Raw genomic sequence first — 19,637 nt, 5'->3', positions numbered from 1 at the left:
GCACCTAAACTAGGCATACCGGCTACATGAATAAGTGAATTCACCATATACTTCCGGAACGGTATCAATTTTACACAAATCGAGGTAGATGCCAATAGCTTCCAATCTTGTTCATGCCCAAGAAGCTTTTGTCTTGATACCAACTATAACAGACTTATCAACCTAAAAATATACACCAGTTGCTATTAATGGAGGTTTTAGATTTCGCCCACCAGTTGATACAAGGAGGCATTCTTTATTTATGCAGGTAGATTAAGTCAATACAATGCATCGTTAGGAAGAAGAACAAGCCTAAACATGATTTGTGTTTATGTATTTATGTAATCATCTATCCATCTCTCGATCTGGTTCTGCAACATGCGCATTACACCACGGGCAGAAGGATGTGAACTCCCTTGCAGACTAGTAGTTTTACGCCACAGCAGGTTGAAACCAGTGGATAGTAACCCTCAATCTTCCTCCAAGCTTTGAACAATGAATCATAAGTTTTTGCAAGGTTGATGACTCTTGTAACTGCCTCCAATAAAGGTTTCCCAAGATTCCATCTCTTCAACTCATTTTTTCCTGGTAGTAGGCAAGGTAAACAAGCAGCAGCAGCCATTAACTCAACAAGATGTACTAGATCAGTAAGAGATTGGGAGTTTTTTTGGGAACACATAACATTTTGGGTACAAGATCAAGAACGAATTTATGATATGTCTATTACATGTCTCTTATTGGCCAAGTTATTTAGCAAACCTTGACCAGTAAACAAATGCATTAGATCGCTAATGCATGCACACGTGTAGAAAATGCATGAATGGAGGAAGAGGTGAATAGGCACTGAATAGTTTCTCTTTTCATTCAGGAAGCCTTCAGAGGAAGTATGCGGGTGTGTTTATACCTTTGATTCTCAGGTGGCTGGTGGTCTGAAGAATTAGATAATGTTGCTTCCTCAGCTGCTTCAGATATTCGAGCTTCTGATTTCTCGTTCGAATAACTGAAAATGGAAAGAAGAGTGCATGGCTGAGATTCATACCAAACAAATTACTGATGTCTGATGGTTCTCATACAAAAATCGTTGCCAGATCAAAAAGATACTCATAAAGATAGATACGTTTCAGGAAGGAAAAAAAAAAAAAATGGGCTTAACAGGCCTGTTAATGGGGTTTCGCAGTCAAACAACCACTCAGATATGGAAATGACAGCATGGGATTAACAAGTAACCAAACAAAATATGAACATTACAATACTGCCTTAGTGTTGTTCATGGCAGATGGATTCATGTGCAATAATTCAACATAAAATAACATGTGCCTACGTTGAAAGTATTGTGACCCAGATGAGCTCCACGCAATCCACCCAAAGAAGCCTTTGTTCCACAGGAATTACACCATAAGTGATCAGATGTGCAAAAGGCCAAAGCTTCCACCCCGCCTGTCGAGAGAATGTAGATCATCAGCGAATAAATCAATTGAGGGGGGATGAGATTTACAGTTTATCATTATTTCTAATCAATTAAGCATATATGGACTGGAAAAATTACAAAAGCAAACAGTTTAGTTCATCATCAAATAACTTTTTGCCCTTTAAAATGTTTATTACACTAAATTAACGGTCATTCCTTGCTTCTTTCCCCTCTTTTCCCCTTACTTCTTTCAAGTCCTTAGGCAGGGGGATAAAAACAAAGTACTATTTGATTTTTATTTTTTATTTTTTTGGCCAGAAGAATTAACTGGAAAGTCCAAAATTTTGGATTAATCAGACATAAAAAAGAAGAACGTTAACTTTTTAAGCCGAATGCTTAACCTGTCACAACCACAGTTATTTGCTTATAAAAGGTTCTTCAATATTACAAGCAACTATACAATAAAACCCCAGAACAAAAGGCAAGAGCCAAGATGTCATCAGTCAGCCAGCTACATGCTTCAGTTCACTTAATGAGAAACCCTGAAGCTATAGAACAGGCACAACATAGTAAACAGCCATAATTACATCATGGGAGATCCTGAAGATACAGTATGACCTGAAGTTGTCTTCCAAGCTTTTAGGAGAAACATATTACCTCCGATCTTTAATATAAGAGTTAGCTTGACATTCAATTTGGTTCTAAATAGAAGACCCAAATCCATTTTGTCTATAATATTTATCCATTTTTTAAAAATAGTTCTTGTAGTAGTTGCACATGTTAAACGTTCTATTCAATAGTACTTCTAGCTAATACACATGATTAGCAAGGGTATCTATTTATTACAAATAACTAACTTAACAAACTTTCTTAATCTACTCAAATTGGTCAACTAGCTCTTATATTAAGAATCAGAGGTAGTATATACCCAAGATCCATCATAGGCTACAACACATTTTTGAGTCTAGGGGAATAGAATACGCATCAATCAAAGAAAGCCAAATTTTCAGATTGGTAAAATTTGACATCCATATGAACTTACAATGTCATCAAAACCAAGTTCACAAACTGATAGTTAATCATAGATGACATCCGGAATCAGCATCGTTATTAGCATTACAAATTAATGATATGGTTTCTTACAGTCAGCATGGGCCAAAATGTGGACTTCAGTTCACCATATATGTTACTGATAGATTCTGCTCGTAGCAGCCCCAAAACCACAAAGTAGATACTGTTCCAAATTGCTGCCCACACGGTTTGGTCAAAAGCAACCTTAGCAGGCACAACCCACCAACCATGGAAAGGGAAAATAGCCTGTAAAACAATTAAATAATTTCAGTCACACAGCATATCATCCTCTTTTCTTGTCTGAACCAAATTAGCGCAGTAATCACCTCACAAAGTTGGTAATAGTAATGAGAAAGAGATCCATGGAGAGTGAACCCAGCAAGACCTGATCTGAACAATCTAGTCCGATCAAACTCAAAAAGAGGCCTTCCTTCATAGCACTGCACATTTAGTTAGAACTCAGAACCAAGAAGTCATTGAATAGTTAATAACACGAGTATGTGATGAGCATCACTGACTTTCTTGGGTCAATATCTCAGCAACGTACCTGAGCTATCCAGTCTCCTATGGAGTACACAATCCCACTGATTGCCATTTTGGCTAAAACGGGATTTTGTTGCAGAGCTTGTTCATAAGCTATCCAATTGTGTTCAGGTACATATCTTAGTATCTCATAAAAGGTCCAACCCTAAATAACAAGAAGCTAGTTAGTTGCTCAGTTCTTCAAATATCTTATACAGAAATTACACTGTTGGTTGCTTACTTTCTTAAATACTAAGTTTGAGCTATTAGCAATCTCTCTGTAGAAAAAATACGACTTTGTGCAATTAAAATATAGTTCTTAAGCTTCTAAAGATGCACTAAACCAAGGTCCCCGCTTTGTTTGTGAAAGTCCGTCTCAGGGCCATTAGGATCTTCTGGAACGTTTTATACTCTTGAATAAAATGTTCTAATCTCTGTCTCTATGCCTATACTCGATTATAAGAACAGGTAGAAATCCCGACAACACTTCAGAGAAGCACATTGCTGTTCATAAATAAAGGTTATTAAGCGGGTCAGTGCATCACCAACCCAGAGTAAAGCGACAATGGACAGTATCTATAGAAATTATATTGGCATATAAGTTTTGTATACAGAAATAACTACTATCTAATTAGCTGTAAGAGAAAATTAACACTTCAAAAGGAAAAATTAAATTTCACTTCGTATTCAAGATACTCACATGCCAGTAATCATGGTCGATTGTTAGTAACTTAGTAACTGCAAATGACCCAAATCCCAACACCATGATCGCATTGATTGCTCGGCTTGTAAGTCGATCAGAATCGTCACCACCACCACCCCCTCCTGCCTCCATTTTGGATGAAAACGATGACGAAGAAGCTGAAAGGCCCTCAGGTTCATCAGACCCTTTTAGAGTTAAACGGTTTTCGGTTTCCTCTGGCCCATTATCCACCGATACTACCTCCCGATCCTCTGTGACGGAGCCGACGACCCAATTTCGCGTTCTGCTGTGAAGGTGGGTTTTCTTTGAGAGGGAGATTTGGCGGAAGAACTGAGAAGAGCTGATCGCGGTAGATATTCGTCTGGGGAATTGAGTGGGAGCTGGCAAAAACTCGAGAGCTCCTGGGGCGCAAACGCTACAGAAGGAAGCCATGCTTGAAACTGGATCAGATGATGGGGTTGTGCGGGGTGATCATAGCGCAAAGTTTCCTCTTTCCAGAGAAAACATAAATTGCGAGTCAAAATTTGATTGCTTGCAGCTTTCTGGTGCCTATTTCTCCTACCGTCCTTCGTCCCCCGTGGGAAACCGTAGTTCACATTCATACAATTTTTCTCGTAATTTGTGATTTACTTGATCCTCGTTGCTCCAGGTGCCTCAAAAACACAATTTATATATGGTACAGTAATATTAGTTTTATATATAAATATATATATTATGGACTTGTGGCTTGTTGATTACTGCGTCACACAGTCACACACGTAACTAGCCAACTAGGAAACTTGTAAATTCGGAAGAGATGGCAGAGCGTTGGCACACGAAAAAGAAAAAGTACGGGCTGTTATTTTTCTAGAGAATAAGGGAGTCCTCGAGAAAGGCTTATTAGCATTTTAGTTTCTACTTAGGGATAATTAATCTGCAAATCCTTATAGTTTCAACTAATTTTGAATCAGGTCCCTATAATTTTTTTTCTTTTTATCAGATCCTTATACTTTCACCTGTTTTTAATTAGGTCCTTGCATTTATTTTTCTTTTTATCAAGTCCTTATAAGATCACCTTATTTTTAAGTAAGTCCCTGAATTTTTTATTCTTTATTTTATAAATTCTAATAGTACTATTTTATAAACATAAAATAGTATATATTATGTAATATTAGTTTATAAACAATAATATTCTAAAAATAATGAATTATTATAATAATTTTATTTTTTTAGCAAAAAAAATTAATTGTTTTAAAAAAATTTCCTTAATTAATTAATTATATTACTTATCTTTTATTATATAATTATTAATATTTTATATTTCAGTACTAATTTATTTAATTAAGTTCATATTTAATTAATAAATAAAAATAAAAACTAGATGGACCTAATTAAAATTTTAGTGAAATTATAAGGACTTAATAAAAAGAAAAATAAATGTGAGGACCTAATTAAAAATAGATGAAAGTATAAGAACCTGATAAAAAGAAAAAAAACTTTAAGGACCTAATTCAAAATTGGTTAAAACTATAAAGACTTCCAGATTAATTAACCCTTCTACTTATGAAAAAGTTGTCAATATAAGTATCTTATTAATTTCTAAAAGTTATTATCTCAAGTATCCAAGGCGGTGTTATGCTTACGAGGCTTTTTTTTTGGGAAAATTACGTATAGGTCCCACAGAAAATAATTTATTACTCTGAAGTCCCACAAAATGTCAAAATCACTGACAGGTCCCAAGGGACCTCAGAGTAATATCTTTGATTTGTAAAATGACATTACTGCCCCTCATATTCCAGATTCACATTTGCCTTGTCATTGCGATTTACAACCTCAGCAGCGACTATTAACAACCCTAGCAGTATCCGTTAACGACTTACTTTATAGAATCATATAACCTCCACATAAGAGTAAATTATAACCAAATAGTATAATACAACAACTTTAACACTAAAATGGGAAGCTTTTTGATATCATTAAGAATTTTAACTAGATCCAATAGGATTATAGTAATATTTTAATGCGAAGATCCATTTACAACCTCAACAGCGACTATTAACAACCGAATGAGAAGGCATTAACAACCTAAGCAGTATCCGTTAACAACTTATTTTATAGAATTATATAACCTCCGCATAAGAGTAAATTATAACCAAATAGTATAATACAACAACTTTAACACTAAAACGGGAAGCTTTTTTATACCATTAAGAATTTTAACTACACCCAATAGGATTATAGCAACATTTTAATGCAAAAATTCATTTACAACCTCAACAGTAAGTATTAATAACCTAAGGAGAACTGTTAACAACCTCAGCAGTGTCTGTTAACAACTAACTTTATCGGATAATATAACTTCTAACTATAACTAACTAAATTATAACTAAATAGTCTTAAAGTTAATCTTATATAGTTGTTAGAGGTTATATTATCCTATAAAATCAGTTGTTAACAGATACTATCTAGATTGTCAACAGCTCTCTTTGGGTTATTAATACTCACCATTGAGGTTGTAAATGGATCTTCGCATTAAAATGTTGCTATAATCCTATTGAGTTTAGTTAAAATTCTTAATGATATCAAAAAGCTTCCCATTTTAGTGTTAAAGTTGTTGTATTATACTATTTGGTTATAATTTACGCTTATATGGAAGTTATATGATTTTATAAAGTAAGTTGTTAACGGATACTGCTTAGGTTGTTAATGCCTTCTCATTCGGTTGTTAATAGTCGTTGTTGAGGTTGTAAATGGATCTTCGTATTAAAATATTACTATAATCCTATTGGCTCTAGTTAAAATTCTTAATGATATCAAAAAGCTTCCCATTTTAGTGTTAAAGTTGTTGTATTATACTATTTGGTTATAATTTACTCTTATGCGGAGGTTATATAATTCTATAAAGTAAGTTGTTAACAGATACTGCTTAGGTTGTTAATAGTCGCTATTGAGGTTGTAAATGGATCTTCGCATTAAAATATTACTATAATCCTATTGGATCTAGTTAAAATTCTTAATGATATCAAAAAGCTTCCCCTTTTAGTGTTAAAGTTGTTGTATTATACTATTTGGTTATAATTTACTCTTATGTGGAGGTTATATGATTCTATAAAGTAAGTTGTTAACGGATACTGCTAGGGTTGTTAACGCCCTCTCATTGGGTTGTTAATAGTCGCTGCTGAGGTTGTAAATCGCAATGACAGGGCAAATGTGAATATGGAATATGAGGGGCAGTAATGTCATTTTACAAATCAAAAATATTACTCTGAGGTCCCTTGGGACTTGTCAGTGATTTTGACATTTTATGAGACCTCAGAGTAATAAATTACCTTATGTGGGATCTGTATGTAATTTTCCCTTTTTTTTTTTTACCCGAAGCCAGGCCAGGCTTGACATAAAGTTGTAAACTTTTTGCATTGAGCTCTTGCTTAGGTGGCAAATGCTGTTCTGAGATGGCTGACACCTCGATCAATATAGTGTGACTCAGCATGGTGGGTACTTTAAAAAACGACACCGCAGCGGCTGAGGTGCGACGTCAGATCGAAAGGCTAGGGTGTGAGACGACTCCCATCTTCATCGCCGTCGACCGAGACGGCGAGACCGCAGTGGAGGAGTGTGACGGTTCCAGTCTTCGTCGCTGTCATTCGATACAGATACTAGACATTTGGATTGGATATGTGCTTAAAAAGGTATTATGATAATGCTCTTTGGTTTTTTATCTAGCAAAGCGAGGGATCCAATGATAAAACCTGGAAATTTAGAGCTCATTCCAACTAAAATATACTTTAGAGAGTAATTATTTCTTCTGTTAATTTGAACTTAGTGAGTGCCGAAGAAACCTGACCACTCTGCTCTCTAATGTTGCAGTTGCAGTGTGGCAAAACCCTGATGAGAAGAATCCCTGTTCTGCTACGGCGAACTCCCCTCCCTGTAGTAGGGATCCCTGTTCCTCGTCGACCTCTAATTCTGTGTGAAGATGGCGAGTCAACCTCGAATTCGTCATATTATGATTACACATCAAGTTTCTTCGCGAAGTACAGGTCTGTGTTCACTAGCTCCCTTCCTCCTCCAGAATGGATAGAACCCTTCAGCGATATCTCTGACGTAGTCTCAGATCCTCAAAAGTTAAAGCCTTCGCCCTGGGTGAAAGAAATCATCAATCTTTTGGATGGTTCTTGGAATATGGAAGCTAATTTGGACGCTTACTGTCGCAAATTTTTCATCAAATTGACCCCAAATTTCGTTGCGCATGTTCTGCGGTCCATCGAGCTACATAGAAACCCTGATGTTGCTTTGCGTTTCTTCTATTGGGCTGGTAAGCAAAAGAAGTACGCCCATACTCTTGATTGCTATGTATCTGTAATTGATGTTTTGTTGTCATCCGGCGACTTGGATAGGTTTCGATATGTTTTTGCGGAGCTACAACAAATGGGTTTCTTGATGACAGCTTCTTCTGCTAATTGCTTGATTAAAAGTTTTGGTAGTGTTGGTTTGGTTGAGGAATTGCTGTGGGTGTGGGGTCAAATGAAAGAGAATGGCATAGAGCCGAGTTTGTATACCTATAATTTTTTGATGAACGGGTTGGTAAATTCCATGTTTATAGAATCAGCTGAGCGGGTTTTTGAGGTAATGGAAGATGGGAAAATCCAACCTGATATCGTAACTTACAACACTATTATCAAAGGGTATTGTAAAGCAGGTAAAACACAGAAAGCACTGGAGAAGCTTCGAGCCATGGAAAATCGGAATGTGGAGCCTGATAAGATTACATATATGACTCTGATTCAGGCGTGTTATTCTGAAGGGAATTTTGATTCTTGTTTGAGTCTTTACCAAGAATTAGAAGAAAGGGGATTGGAAATTCCACCTCATGCTTATAGCTTAGTAATCTGTGGGCTCTGTAGAGAAGGTAAACATGTGGAAGGATATGCTGTGTTTGAGACTATGTTTCGAAGGGGTCATAAAGCAAACAAGGCTATATATACTGCGTTAATTGATTCTTATGCGAAAAGTGGAAACATGGAGGGGGCAATGAAACTGTTTGAGAGGATGAATCTGGATGAGATCAAACCAGATGAAGTTACTTTTGGAGCCATCGTCAATGGATTGTGCAAGTGTGGGAGGTTAGAGGAGGCCATAGATTATTTTAGGTATTGCAATGGTAATGGTATTCCAGTTAATGCTGTATTCTATTCCAGTTTGATTGATGGTTTAGGAAAGGCAGGCAGAGTAGATGAAGCTGAGAAACTCTTTGAAGAGATGGCCACGAAGGGATGCTCTCGGGATTCTTACTGCTATAATGCCCTTATCGACGCCATGTCTAAGTGTGGGAGAATGGATGAAGCACTGGAACTCTTTAAACGAATGGAAGGTGAAGGTTGCGAGCAGACAATTTACACATACACAATACTCATCAGTGGACTTTTCAATGAGCATAGGAATGAGGAGGCATTGAGGCTGTGGGACATGATGATTGACAAAGGTATAACACCAAATGCAGCCTCCTTTAGGGCGCTCTCAATAGGACTTTGCCTTTCGGGTAAGGTAGCAAGAGCATGTAAGGTCATGGATGAGCTGGCCCCTATGGGGATTATTCCTGAGACGGCCTATGAAGATATGATCAATGTGCTGTGCAAATCCGGACGTGTGAAGGAAGCCTGCAAATTAGCTGATGGGGTTGTGGATAGAGGTAGGGAAATACCTGGAAGGATTCGTACTGTATTTATTAATGCCTTGAGGAAAGCTGGGAATGCTGATTTGGCCATAAAGTTAATGCATAGCAAGATTGGTATTGGGTATGATCGAATGGGTAGTGTTAAAAAACGAGTCAAGTTCCAAAACCTTGTTGACAGATGATTTCATCGGCTAGATGTCGCTTAAGTTGTGTATGAATATGAAGGTTCATCGACTGTCATGTCTTTTGAGTAAAGAGCTCTTGTTTTGGTGCCTTTTATTACTGTTCAATTTGTGGAGTAAAATAGTGTTTTAAAGGCAACTGCCAACTCTCTGATACATACATTTTGTTGTTTACGTGGAAGTGCAAGTATTCAGTGGTATATCTTAGATTGCTGGAGAGATTAAAGATGAAATTATGTTGAACAAATTGAGAACGCTCTGGGTTTAAAGAGTATAAACAGGGTAGAATAACAATATCATTAATTCAACATGTGATCCGCAGCCTTATATGGCCTAATTTTTCTGTTTTTGCAATGCTTATCTCAAGCCTTGAGCTTGCCCCTTCTATTAAATATAAAAAGTGAAAAACAAAGAATTCATCAATAATTTCTGAAGACACTGATGAAGGAGCAGATAGGGTTAGCTTGGGAGAGAACAGAGAAGGTGATTTTTGTTTTTTGTTTGTTTTACCAGCAACAGAGAAGGTGATTTTTTTGTTTTTGTTTGTTTTACCAGCAACAGAGAAGGTGATTTTACCACTTGGGTAAGGCCCCAGTGATCATTGACGTGGCTCTCTCTCGTGGTTGTGGAAAACTCCACCAGGGCCTCGCCCACACTACCATTGTTATGCGTTTTGTTTTGGGCCCGGCTCTCTGTTGCTACCCCGAAAGAAATATAGGAAGAGGTTGAGCCTAGCTGCCAAAGTCCATCTCTAGGGTCTGGAGTTTACAGGCGACAAATGAGAAATCAAATTTACTTATAACCCAAAACAGAAAGTCATACGCCATCCTATCATTTAACTGTTTCATTTGATAAACAATAAAAGCACTCCTTTCAGTTGTACTTTATTCAGGAAATAAACAAATGAAAAAAAAGGCGACGAATGCATGAACAGGAAGCAACGTAGTGGAGCATATAGCTCCCTGCGTCGAATGTGACAGGCATTTATTATGGAATAGATGCTGAGCGTGTTCCTATCCTACACAGCACTGGGCAATCCAATATTAGCTTTGTCACTGTGTCCTTGTTTTCGTTACAGGGCCTTTGCCAGGTTATGTCCTTTTTTCACTTTTTCTGTTTTTCATGAATCCTCTGAATTTTTTAATTACAGAGCACTGTGGGCACAGGTAAGATCAGATTAGCATCGGTAGTTGGCCATTGTGTCTAACTGTGCGTTTGGATATGGTTTTGAAGAGAAAATCATGTTTTTGAAAACATGTTAGGCATTTTTTTTTACCAATAAAATTTATAAATAAGGATTTTTCACCATTTTCCCTCCACTCATTCACTAATGAAAAATATAATTACATTCATCCAACAAAAATCGTCAAGAAAAATGAGGAAAAAGGATTATTAAGAGTGTGTTTGGGTGACACCCCAAACCATGGTTTGGGGTGTCAATCACCCAAACACCCCCTCTAAAAACCAAAACCATGGTTTTGGAAAAAGCAAAATTTTTTTGTTTTTGAAGAAAAAAGGGAGAGTGTGAGAGCCTATATGATATGTATCTTGTTTTTTTTTATAAACATATTTTTTGATAAACATATTTAATCTTATATTTTATAAATATATATACACATTAATTATATTATCTTATGTATTATTAATTATGTTGGTAAAAAATATATTATTAACAATTTTACTCCTTCAAATTAAAATATATCATAAAATTTATTTTTTCTGTAATTATCATATTAACTTATGTCTTTTTTTTAGTAATTTGTATATATAAAAAGTGTTTCTGATAACAACTATCTAAACACTCTCACTTCTCAGAATCATTTTTTTACAAAATCTATTCTTCACAGAATCTATTCTCCCCAGAATCTATTCTCCAGAATCACTTTTCCAAACCACGGTTTGGTTTCATCCAAACACACCCTAAGAAATAGAAATAGATGGGCATGTTTGAACTCCTCTGATCTCCCTAATTTCTTTCCCTCAGCCCTCCCGATTAACCCATTTCTACGCAAGAGTAATAATAAGAACATTATTAGATGATGAGCATGGAATCAAATATTAACACATTAGTAATACCATGGACTTTATTAAAAAAAATGAAGGGTAAAAAGTCAAAGTGATAATTTGACCTCCCTCCAATGTAATGCCGCACGTGATGTATTACTCTGGCGTCCAATTCATGAAGAATGCCAAACAGCTTCTGTCCCAATTCCCCGCTCACACTGTGATGCAGAATAAAAGCACCGTCTATTTGACTCTTTGCCCCCTCAAAGGCTCAAACACACCAAATTGCATAAAAGCATTTATCACATTGTGAATAGTATTGTTATGTTTGGATGAGATTTCAAAATTTAAACCGATGATAATTTATTTGTGTGTTTAAATTAATTGTAAGATATTCAGTCCTTGATTGTCCTTTCAAATTCCTTTCAAAAAAAAAAAATTTCCTTTCCTTATACATTGTATCGTTCCTAACTATCATCATGTCTTTTATTTTAAAAAAATATTATTAAAAAAAAAGGTATTTCCATTCAAACATCTCATCTATGAAGATGGGTCCAATAGTCTGAGAATAAAAGAGTGGACAAAAATAGAAGTCTACACTTAGACAAAAATTCTAATGTTTAAGAGCCTTAACGTAAACAATTATGCACCAGTTTTTGTGCTCAAGGACCGTACGGCCTGACCAAGTTGGAAATTTTGCGCCGACGAGACTCCTCTCTTCGTTCTTGTCTAATCCAACTTCTGATTGGTTCTCATGTGACCGACACAAATGGCCGACATAAATGCACGTGCGAGAATTTTTATTTTCCTATTTCTCCAGCCAAAATAAAACGAAAATTATCCTTTTTAAAATATTTTTGAAAAAAAAACTACTCATTCAGTACGGTTCAAAATTTGATGTGTTCATATGAAATCGGGGCTAGCATATTCACCAGCTGATTGTTGAATGAGATAGGCGAGTGACGTACTTAATCTTAAGCACATGATGGGTCATTAATTTAAATGGTTTAAACTGAGCTTTTTTTTTTTTTTTACCTTTGTTCTGTTAAAAAAAATCATCTTAATGTGTGTACAATGCCAAATAAAGATAATTTTTTAATTAACTTTTGAAAAAAAATAATTTTTATCTAAAAATTACTCCTCCGGTCTTTAATACAGGACCTAATTGTTGAGTTGATTTTGATTCTAAATATAATACCTGTTTCTCATATTTATCAATTTTTTCTAAATTACCCATATAAATGTCCCTCAATCATAATCAAGTAGAAGAGAGAAATAAGATATTAAAAAAGATGATTATAGTGTTTCAGGAAAAACATATCATATTTCTTATAATTAACTAACTTATCTAACTTCTTTAATCTAATCAAATTGATTAAATAGGTCTTATATTAAGGACTGAAGGAGTATTAATGAAGAATTTTACATATAGATAATTGAAATCGTATTTAAACGATACAATCCTAATTATATGAATGAATATCATGATCTTCATCAATTATCATTACGATCGGCCCTAAAACATGTTCCATCCATAAATATCTCACAATGCTATCACTGATTGTTATTTTCTCGTTTTATTCAAACTACTACCTCCGGTTATTAATATAAGATCTCATTTGATTTTTTATTGACCTTAATCCACTTTGTCTCTCATATTTATATTTTTTTTCAAGGTAGTCTCTCTAATAATAGTAGTTCTAACTAATAAACTTAATTAGTAATGATATTTTAGAAAAGATAACACCTATTTATTATAAATAACTAACTTAACTTATTTTTTTAATTTCCTCAAATTAGTCAACTAATTCTTATAATTAGGATCGAAAGTAGTACACTTAATACTTTTCCTTTTAATATTTGTTTGTCCAAAGTGATGGCACCTTATTCGGTTTCACCAGGAAAACTCTCAAAACTCCAACCATGTATTTGCTTCCACCAAAAACAATACTACCTCCAGCCCTTAATATAAGACTTTGTTTGACTTTTATTTTAGTCATAAATATAAGACCTCAATCTACTTTGTCTCTTATATTTATATATATTTTTTCCAAAGTAGCCCTTCTAACAATGATAGTTCTAATTAATACATTTGATTAGCAAGGATATTTTAAAAAAGACAACACCTATTTAGGACAAATAACTAACTCAACTTACTTCCTTAATCTCTTTAAATTAATCAACTCGCTCTTATAATTAAGACCAAAGGTAGTAGATTTTTAATGTGAAATTAAACACGCCAGAGAAAAGAATGGATGAGAAAACAGTTAAAACGGTAAATTAAGATACAACCCAAAAATTATTTAACAGCTAAAGTAAATTTTTAAAATTTTTTACTTTTCTTCAGATTTATAAATCACTTAAAACTGATTTTTCAATATATAATACAAATAATTTTATGTCAAATTGATCTTTTTATAATAATAGCTTATGAAAACATGAATCACGTTAATGTGTCATATGTGATAAACGAGGAAGAAAGTAAAAAGAAAAAATCGTGTGGTTTGAAGGACTTGAACCAATTCAACAGGCAACACGTTTGGTACTCTCGAATTCTCTCTCCCTCTCTCGCTTGTCTACCATACCCAAAACCCCCCATCTTCAAGGTGTGGACAAAGAAGTTTCGGCAAGACACAACCGTCTTTCTGCTATTAATAAGGAGGAATCGCTTAGAAACTTTTGTCTGTCAAAAGCGAAATTTCTTCTATGGGTCTCTCTTACCTACTATTTTTTTGTCTTCTTCAAGCAGGTTGGGGGGCAAAAAAAAAAAAAAAAGGCAATGAGAGTCTCAAGTTCAAATGGTTTCAGGATATTCTGAGTCATAACTTTGGGGATAAAAAAAACAATGAGAAAAATTATTGAGTCATGAGAGGGCAAGGATAACAAATGAAAATAAATACTACTTCCGGCCCTTAAGATAAAAGCTAAATTGACTTTTAACTTAGCTCTAAATATATAATCCCAATCTATTTTATCTATCATATTTATTTATTTTTTTCAAAGTAGTTATTATAGTAATTACACATGTTAAAATTCCATCAAATAGTAGTTCTAACTAATACACATGATTAGTAAAAGTAATTTAGAAAAAACAACACATATTTATTACAAATAATTAATTTAACAAACTTTTTTGATTTATTCAAATTAGTCAACTAGCTCTTATACTCTTATAATCCTAAATATAAAACCCATTTTATAATGCAATTTACACAGCAACATATGTCTTATATTTAGGACGGGAAGAGTATTAAGTAACGGGGCCAGTATTAGCAAGACCCAGCACCAATAAAAAGTCTCTAAATTAAAAGGCATTGTCAAGAAGCTGAATGAAGAAGATGAGAAGAGAGAATCTGAATTATGATAGTAGAAACGTATGAATCACGAAGAACAAGGGAAAGGGAGAGAGTCTGTGAGAGGTGAGTGATGTGAAAATCGTAAAAATATTACTCTAGAATAATTATTTAAAACAATAACATATAGCTTGCCACGTAAAATTTCATTTATTGAGTTGAGAGGATTTAATTAGTCACCCAAGAATTTTTCAAAATGAAATTGAAATCGGGCCACAACAACATTATTCCTATTTGTTTATATTTTCTTTTGGATAATTAGATATACTAGATATATTTGAAGAATTGAAAATAATTCGTAATTGTAATGATTTACAAAACCGTTTTATTTTTAACTTGTATTTTTAATATAACTATTTAATATTTAGTATTGTTAAATCTGATTCAAGTATTGCCATTTTTAATTGATCGTAATTTTTTTTAAAATTATTTTTTATATTCATCTGAATTTATATTAAAAATATAAAGCTTAAATTACCATAACATTTTTTTAAACTAAATGAACATGGGTTGTTTTAATCTACACAGAGTGATTAAGGCATAAGTATAACTAAAGCAGGGTCTCATTTTCAAAAGGTGGCTCACGCAATAAATTGGAGGGAAAGTGTTAAAGTGTCCTTAGCCACATTTGTGTTTGTAGCCCCCAAGCCCCAACCCATATCTATCTTGGCAAGAAAAGGAAGTCCATTTCTCTCCCACCATTAAAAATGGTGACCCCATTTCCTGTGGTCTATAAACTATCTTCCCCATCTTCATCTCCATGGCGCTTCTGCAACATTTAGCATTTTTAATTGTTGAGCCTTTCAAACTCAAGACAAATCCCTCCATTATATATATGTATATGGATGGATATACCCAGAGAGAGACCTTTCAATTAGTGGGGCTCCCTTTGCTCGTCTCTGTTTCCCATCTACAAAGTACACGGGCCCCCTCTTACCTGAGCAGATAAATTTTACTCTGAACTACTCGCCTCCTTCTTGTTCTTCTTCTTCTTGTTCTTGTTCTTCTTCTTCTTCTTGATGCCTCAACACCAACCATCATCGTTGATGGAACCGGTACTTCTCACTCTCAGTTACGGCAATGGTGGCACCGGCCATGACTGTGATATCTTAAGCTGGTTTGAAGATGTGACCAACAACGCTGGTTCTGTTCAGAGTCAGATGTTATCCAAAATTCTGAAGCAGAACTGTGGGGTTGAATACCTCAAGAAATGGCTTGGAGATTATAATATTCAAGACATGGATGACTCTGCATTGGAATCGCTTTTCACCTCAGTGGTTCCTCTGGCGTCACATGCAGATTTTGAGCCCTTTATCCTGAGGATTGCAGATGGGGACACAGCCCCTTTACTCACTCAGCAAGCCATGACCACCCTTTCCTTGAGGTATACAGTTCCTCCTCCTCCGATCTTCTTCTTTTTATGGTCACGTTGGTAGGAATCAGAATATTAAATAGAGACCACACATGCCCCTTTGGAGGCTTGTACGGTCAACGTTTTGTCTTTGAGAGAATTTGTTGGGTTGAAGCATCAAGCTGTTATCTTTCTTTGACACTCCATTTTTTTCCCTGATGAATTGTATGTTCTGCAGTTCTGGCACCACGGAGGGGAGGCAAAAGTTCGTACCTTTCACCCACCATAGCGCCCAGACTACCCTCCAAATTTTCACTTTAGCAGCAGCTTACAGATCAAAGTTTGTCTCAATCTTCCTCAGTCCCTGGAGACTGTTTTCTATAATTTGTTTTTCTTTTGGAAGTTCTCAGTCTTTTTGCTGATTATAATAATAATAATTGCAGAGTTTATCCCACAAGAGAAGGAGGAAGGATTCTCGAATTCATATACAGCAGCAAGCAGTTCAAAACAAAAGGAGGCTTGACAGCAGGAACAGCCACAACACACTATTACGCAAGCCAAGAGTTCAAGATCAAGCAAGAGAAGACGAAGTCATTTACTTGCAGCCCCTATGAAGTAATCTCAGGAGGAGACTACAAACAAGTCACTTACTGCCACCTCCTCCTTGGCCTTTTTTACTCTGAACAGGTAGAGTTCATAACCTCAGCTTTTGTCTACAGCATCGTCCAAGCCTTTCGCAACTTCGAGGAGCTCTGGAGAGAAATATGCTGTGACATCAGAAATGGTACTCTGAGCTCCAGAATCATATTATCCCGAATGAGAAACTCTGTTTTGGAGATTCTCTCCCATCCAAACCCATCTCTGGCTTCAAAAATTGAAGCTAAATGCCAGGAACTAGAAAAGGTGAATTGGTTTGGTTTAATTCCTAAGCTGTGGCCAAATGCCAAGTATGTGTATTCCATAATGACAGGATCCATGGAGCCATATTTGAAAAAGCTAAGGCATTATGCGAACGGGTTGCCATTAGTGAGTGCTGATTACGGATCTACAGAGAGCTGGATTGGGGTTAATGTGGATCCTAGTCTGCCTCCTGAGAATGTGACATTTGCTGTAGTGCCCACTTTCTCTTATTTTGAATTCATACCGCTTCACAGATCCCAGAAATCACAAGAGTGCAATTCCGTTAGTGATGATTTCGTGGAAGGCAAGCCAATTCCATTGTCCCAGGTTCGAGGAGGACAGAAGTATGAAATAGTCCTCACAACTTTCACTGGTAATTTTTTTAACTTCTTCATCTTGAACACGAAATAATAGATGGCCTTTACTGCTCTATTTGCAGGACAAAATTTAAATAATATCTTGCCCAGATCTAATCTGTTCTTTCCTTGTCCATGTGGGGCTTTTTGCTTCCATCTTGTTATTAAAGAAAGCTTAATATGACACGTAAAAACTGGAAATAAATTTTGTCGGGGCATCGATAATTTGGGCATAGAAAACACACGAGTTGTTTATGTGTCGTGACTAGTGCCATTTCACTACCTCCATTAACGATGTTACGTAGTTGTCATTTCATTGTCTCTTCTGACCATTATCGCAATGGCTTGTTGTGGAATTGTCATTTTCACATCCCTGACCCCATAATTAATCATGCATTAATTCGCAAAACCAAGATAAACAGAGAGACTTTGAATCGAAACAAAACAAAACTAATGTCCATTCATTCGTTTTCAGGGCTCTACAGGTGCAGATTAGGGGACGTAGTGGAAGTAGCTGGGTTTCACAATACAACTCCGAAGCTGAACTTCATATGCAGAAGGAAGCTGATTCTAACAGTGAACATAGACAAGAACACAGAGAAGGACCTGCAACTAGTGGTGGAGAGGGGTTCCCAGCTTCTGAGCGCGGCTCAAAAGAAAGCCGAACTAGTGGACTTCACGAGCTATGCGGACGTGTCAAACCAACCAGGACACTACGTTATATACTGGGAAGTCAAAGGTGAGGTTGAGGACGAGGTTCTTGAGCAATGTTGTAGGGAGATGGACGGGGCTTTTGCGGACCATGGGTATATTGTGTCGAGGAAGACCAATTCCATCGGACCTCTTGAGCTTCGGTTGGTGGAAAGGGGAACATTCAAGAAGATTCTAGATTATTTTGTTGCCAATGGGGCTGCTTTGAGCCAGTTCAAGACTCCTAGATGCACTAATAATCAGGTGCTTCTCAAGATTCTTGACACTTGCACCGTGAAAAGCGTTCGCAGCTCTGCTTACGGTTTGCAGGAATAAGAAGAAACTGCTTAAATTTGGTGTCACTTGTTAAGGTTGTATTTTGAATTTGCAAGTATGTTAATTGATCGTTCCGTTAGCAAGCTAGTTCTTGTTTGAATTGGCGAGGATTAAGGAAGGTCTCATATTACTCATATAATCTGTGTTTGTTTGGGATCATGATTGGATAATCCAAAAGCAAATATTCACATGATTCGGAACAAAAATTTCTTTCACATCTTTAAATCAAAATTAAAAGGATGCTTTTAAATAATGTTACCATTTCAAAGAAGCACTAAATTTATTAGGGTATTCTTAATTGCCCTTTAAGTTTAGAGCCCATTTGGATTCGTAGTAGAAAAATTAACTTATTTACAATCTGATTTTTGAAAAAATAGATTGGATAAAAGTTAAATTGGGTAATATAAATTGTATTTGGATTGGATTTTATAAAAGTTAGTTTGTAAAAATCATATTGATTAAAAAATTATTTGGATTATGATTAAATAAAAATACATTTAAGTTGTAAAATTACTAAAATAAACATGAGTTTTATTAAATAATGAGATAATAATCAGAGGAGTAAGATAAAATTATTATTTTGACAATTTCTAATGATCCAAACCCCAATTGTCACTTGAAAAAACCACCCTCAACTTAAGGTGAATGACGTGTTTGGCCCCATTTTTTTTACCCATAAGTGCAGTCTTGTCCAAACTCTCCCAAACAGGCTTATTTTTTAAATTGGAATTCTACTGCAAAACAAATACTTCTGCCCATGAATCGCTCCCCCAAGTGCACCCTTGGTTGGTGAGCGTTTTGCTTAACAGTCGACAGAGTGACGTGATGTTTGCAGAATAATCTCATAACGGGAGAACCCGCGAATAATTGTTTTGAGTGACTTTGAGTTATTTCAATAAAGATTAAATATATGAGACGCATTCTAGAAATTTTGCTAGGTCCTTAATATTGGAAACTTTATAGAATTTAATAAAGTATTTTAGCTATTTTGAAAAGTGTTTGTGTGTCAAATTGGTTCGAGGTAGAATATGTTTAAAAAAAACTTAAAATTACTAAATATTAAATCAAGTTTAATAACAATGTAATGGACTTGCAAATATCAAATTTTCGTAGAAATTTTTTATCTGAA

General features: G+C 35.4%; 3 protein-coding genes across 3 annotated transcripts; 2 read left to right on the top strand and 1 right to left on the bottom strand.

Moving 5' to 3' along the window:
• Window positions 1-27: 27 nt before the first annotated feature.
• Window positions 28-4,325, bottom strand: LOC114763069 (mpv17-like protein). Its single transcript, XM_028952670.1, has 7 exons — window positions 3,681-4,325; window positions 3,006-3,146; window positions 2,785-2,898; window positions 2,531-2,704; window positions 1,301-1,416; window positions 884-979; window positions 28-564 (listed from the first exon to the last, which is right to left on the bottom strand). Exons 1-7 carry the CDS (start codon window positions 4,113-4,115, stop codon window positions 555-557), a joined length of 1,086 nt encoding a protein of 361 aa, XP_028808503.1. The 5' UTR covers window positions 4,116-4,325; the 3' UTR covers window positions 28-554.
• Window positions 4,326-7,211: 2,886 nt separating this feature from the next.
• LOC114763066 (pentatricopeptide repeat-containing protein At1g03560, mitochondrial-like) lies at window positions 7,212-9,699 on the top strand. The gene is made up of 2 exons (XM_028952667.1): window positions 7,212-7,351; window positions 7,530-9,699. The coding sequence occupies exon 2, from the start codon at window positions 7,551-7,553 to the stop codon at window positions 9,516-9,518; it is 1,968 nt and encodes a 655-aa protein (XP_028808500.1). The 5' UTR covers window positions 7,212-7,351; window positions 7,530-7,550; the 3' UTR covers window positions 9,519-9,699.
• Window positions 9,700-15,572: 5,873 nt separating this feature from the next.
• Window positions 15,573-18,667, top strand: LOC114763067 (indole-3-acetic acid-amido synthetase GH3.10). Its single transcript, XM_028952668.1, has 4 exons — window positions 15,573-16,259; window positions 16,465-16,566; window positions 16,670-17,499; window positions 17,958-18,667. The coding sequence occupies exons 1-4, from the start codon at window positions 15,895-15,897 to the stop codon at window positions 18,506-18,508; spliced, it is 1,848 nt and encodes a 615-aa protein (XP_028808501.1). The 5' UTR covers window positions 15,573-15,894; the 3' UTR covers window positions 18,509-18,667.
• The last annotated feature ends 970 nt before the right edge of the window (window positions 18,668-19,637 follow it).

Source organism: Neltuma alba, unplaced genomic scaffold, assembly GCF_004799145.2.
Source record: "Neltuma alba isolate B1F8T4 unplaced genomic scaffold, ASM479914v2 tig00011251_pilon, whole genome shotgun sequence".
Classification (NCBI taxonomy): domain Eukaryota; kingdom Viridiplantae; phylum Streptophyta; class Magnoliopsida; order Fabales; family Fabaceae; genus Neltuma; species Neltuma alba.
This window is presented reverse-complemented; position numbering and strand designations above follow the sequence as displayed.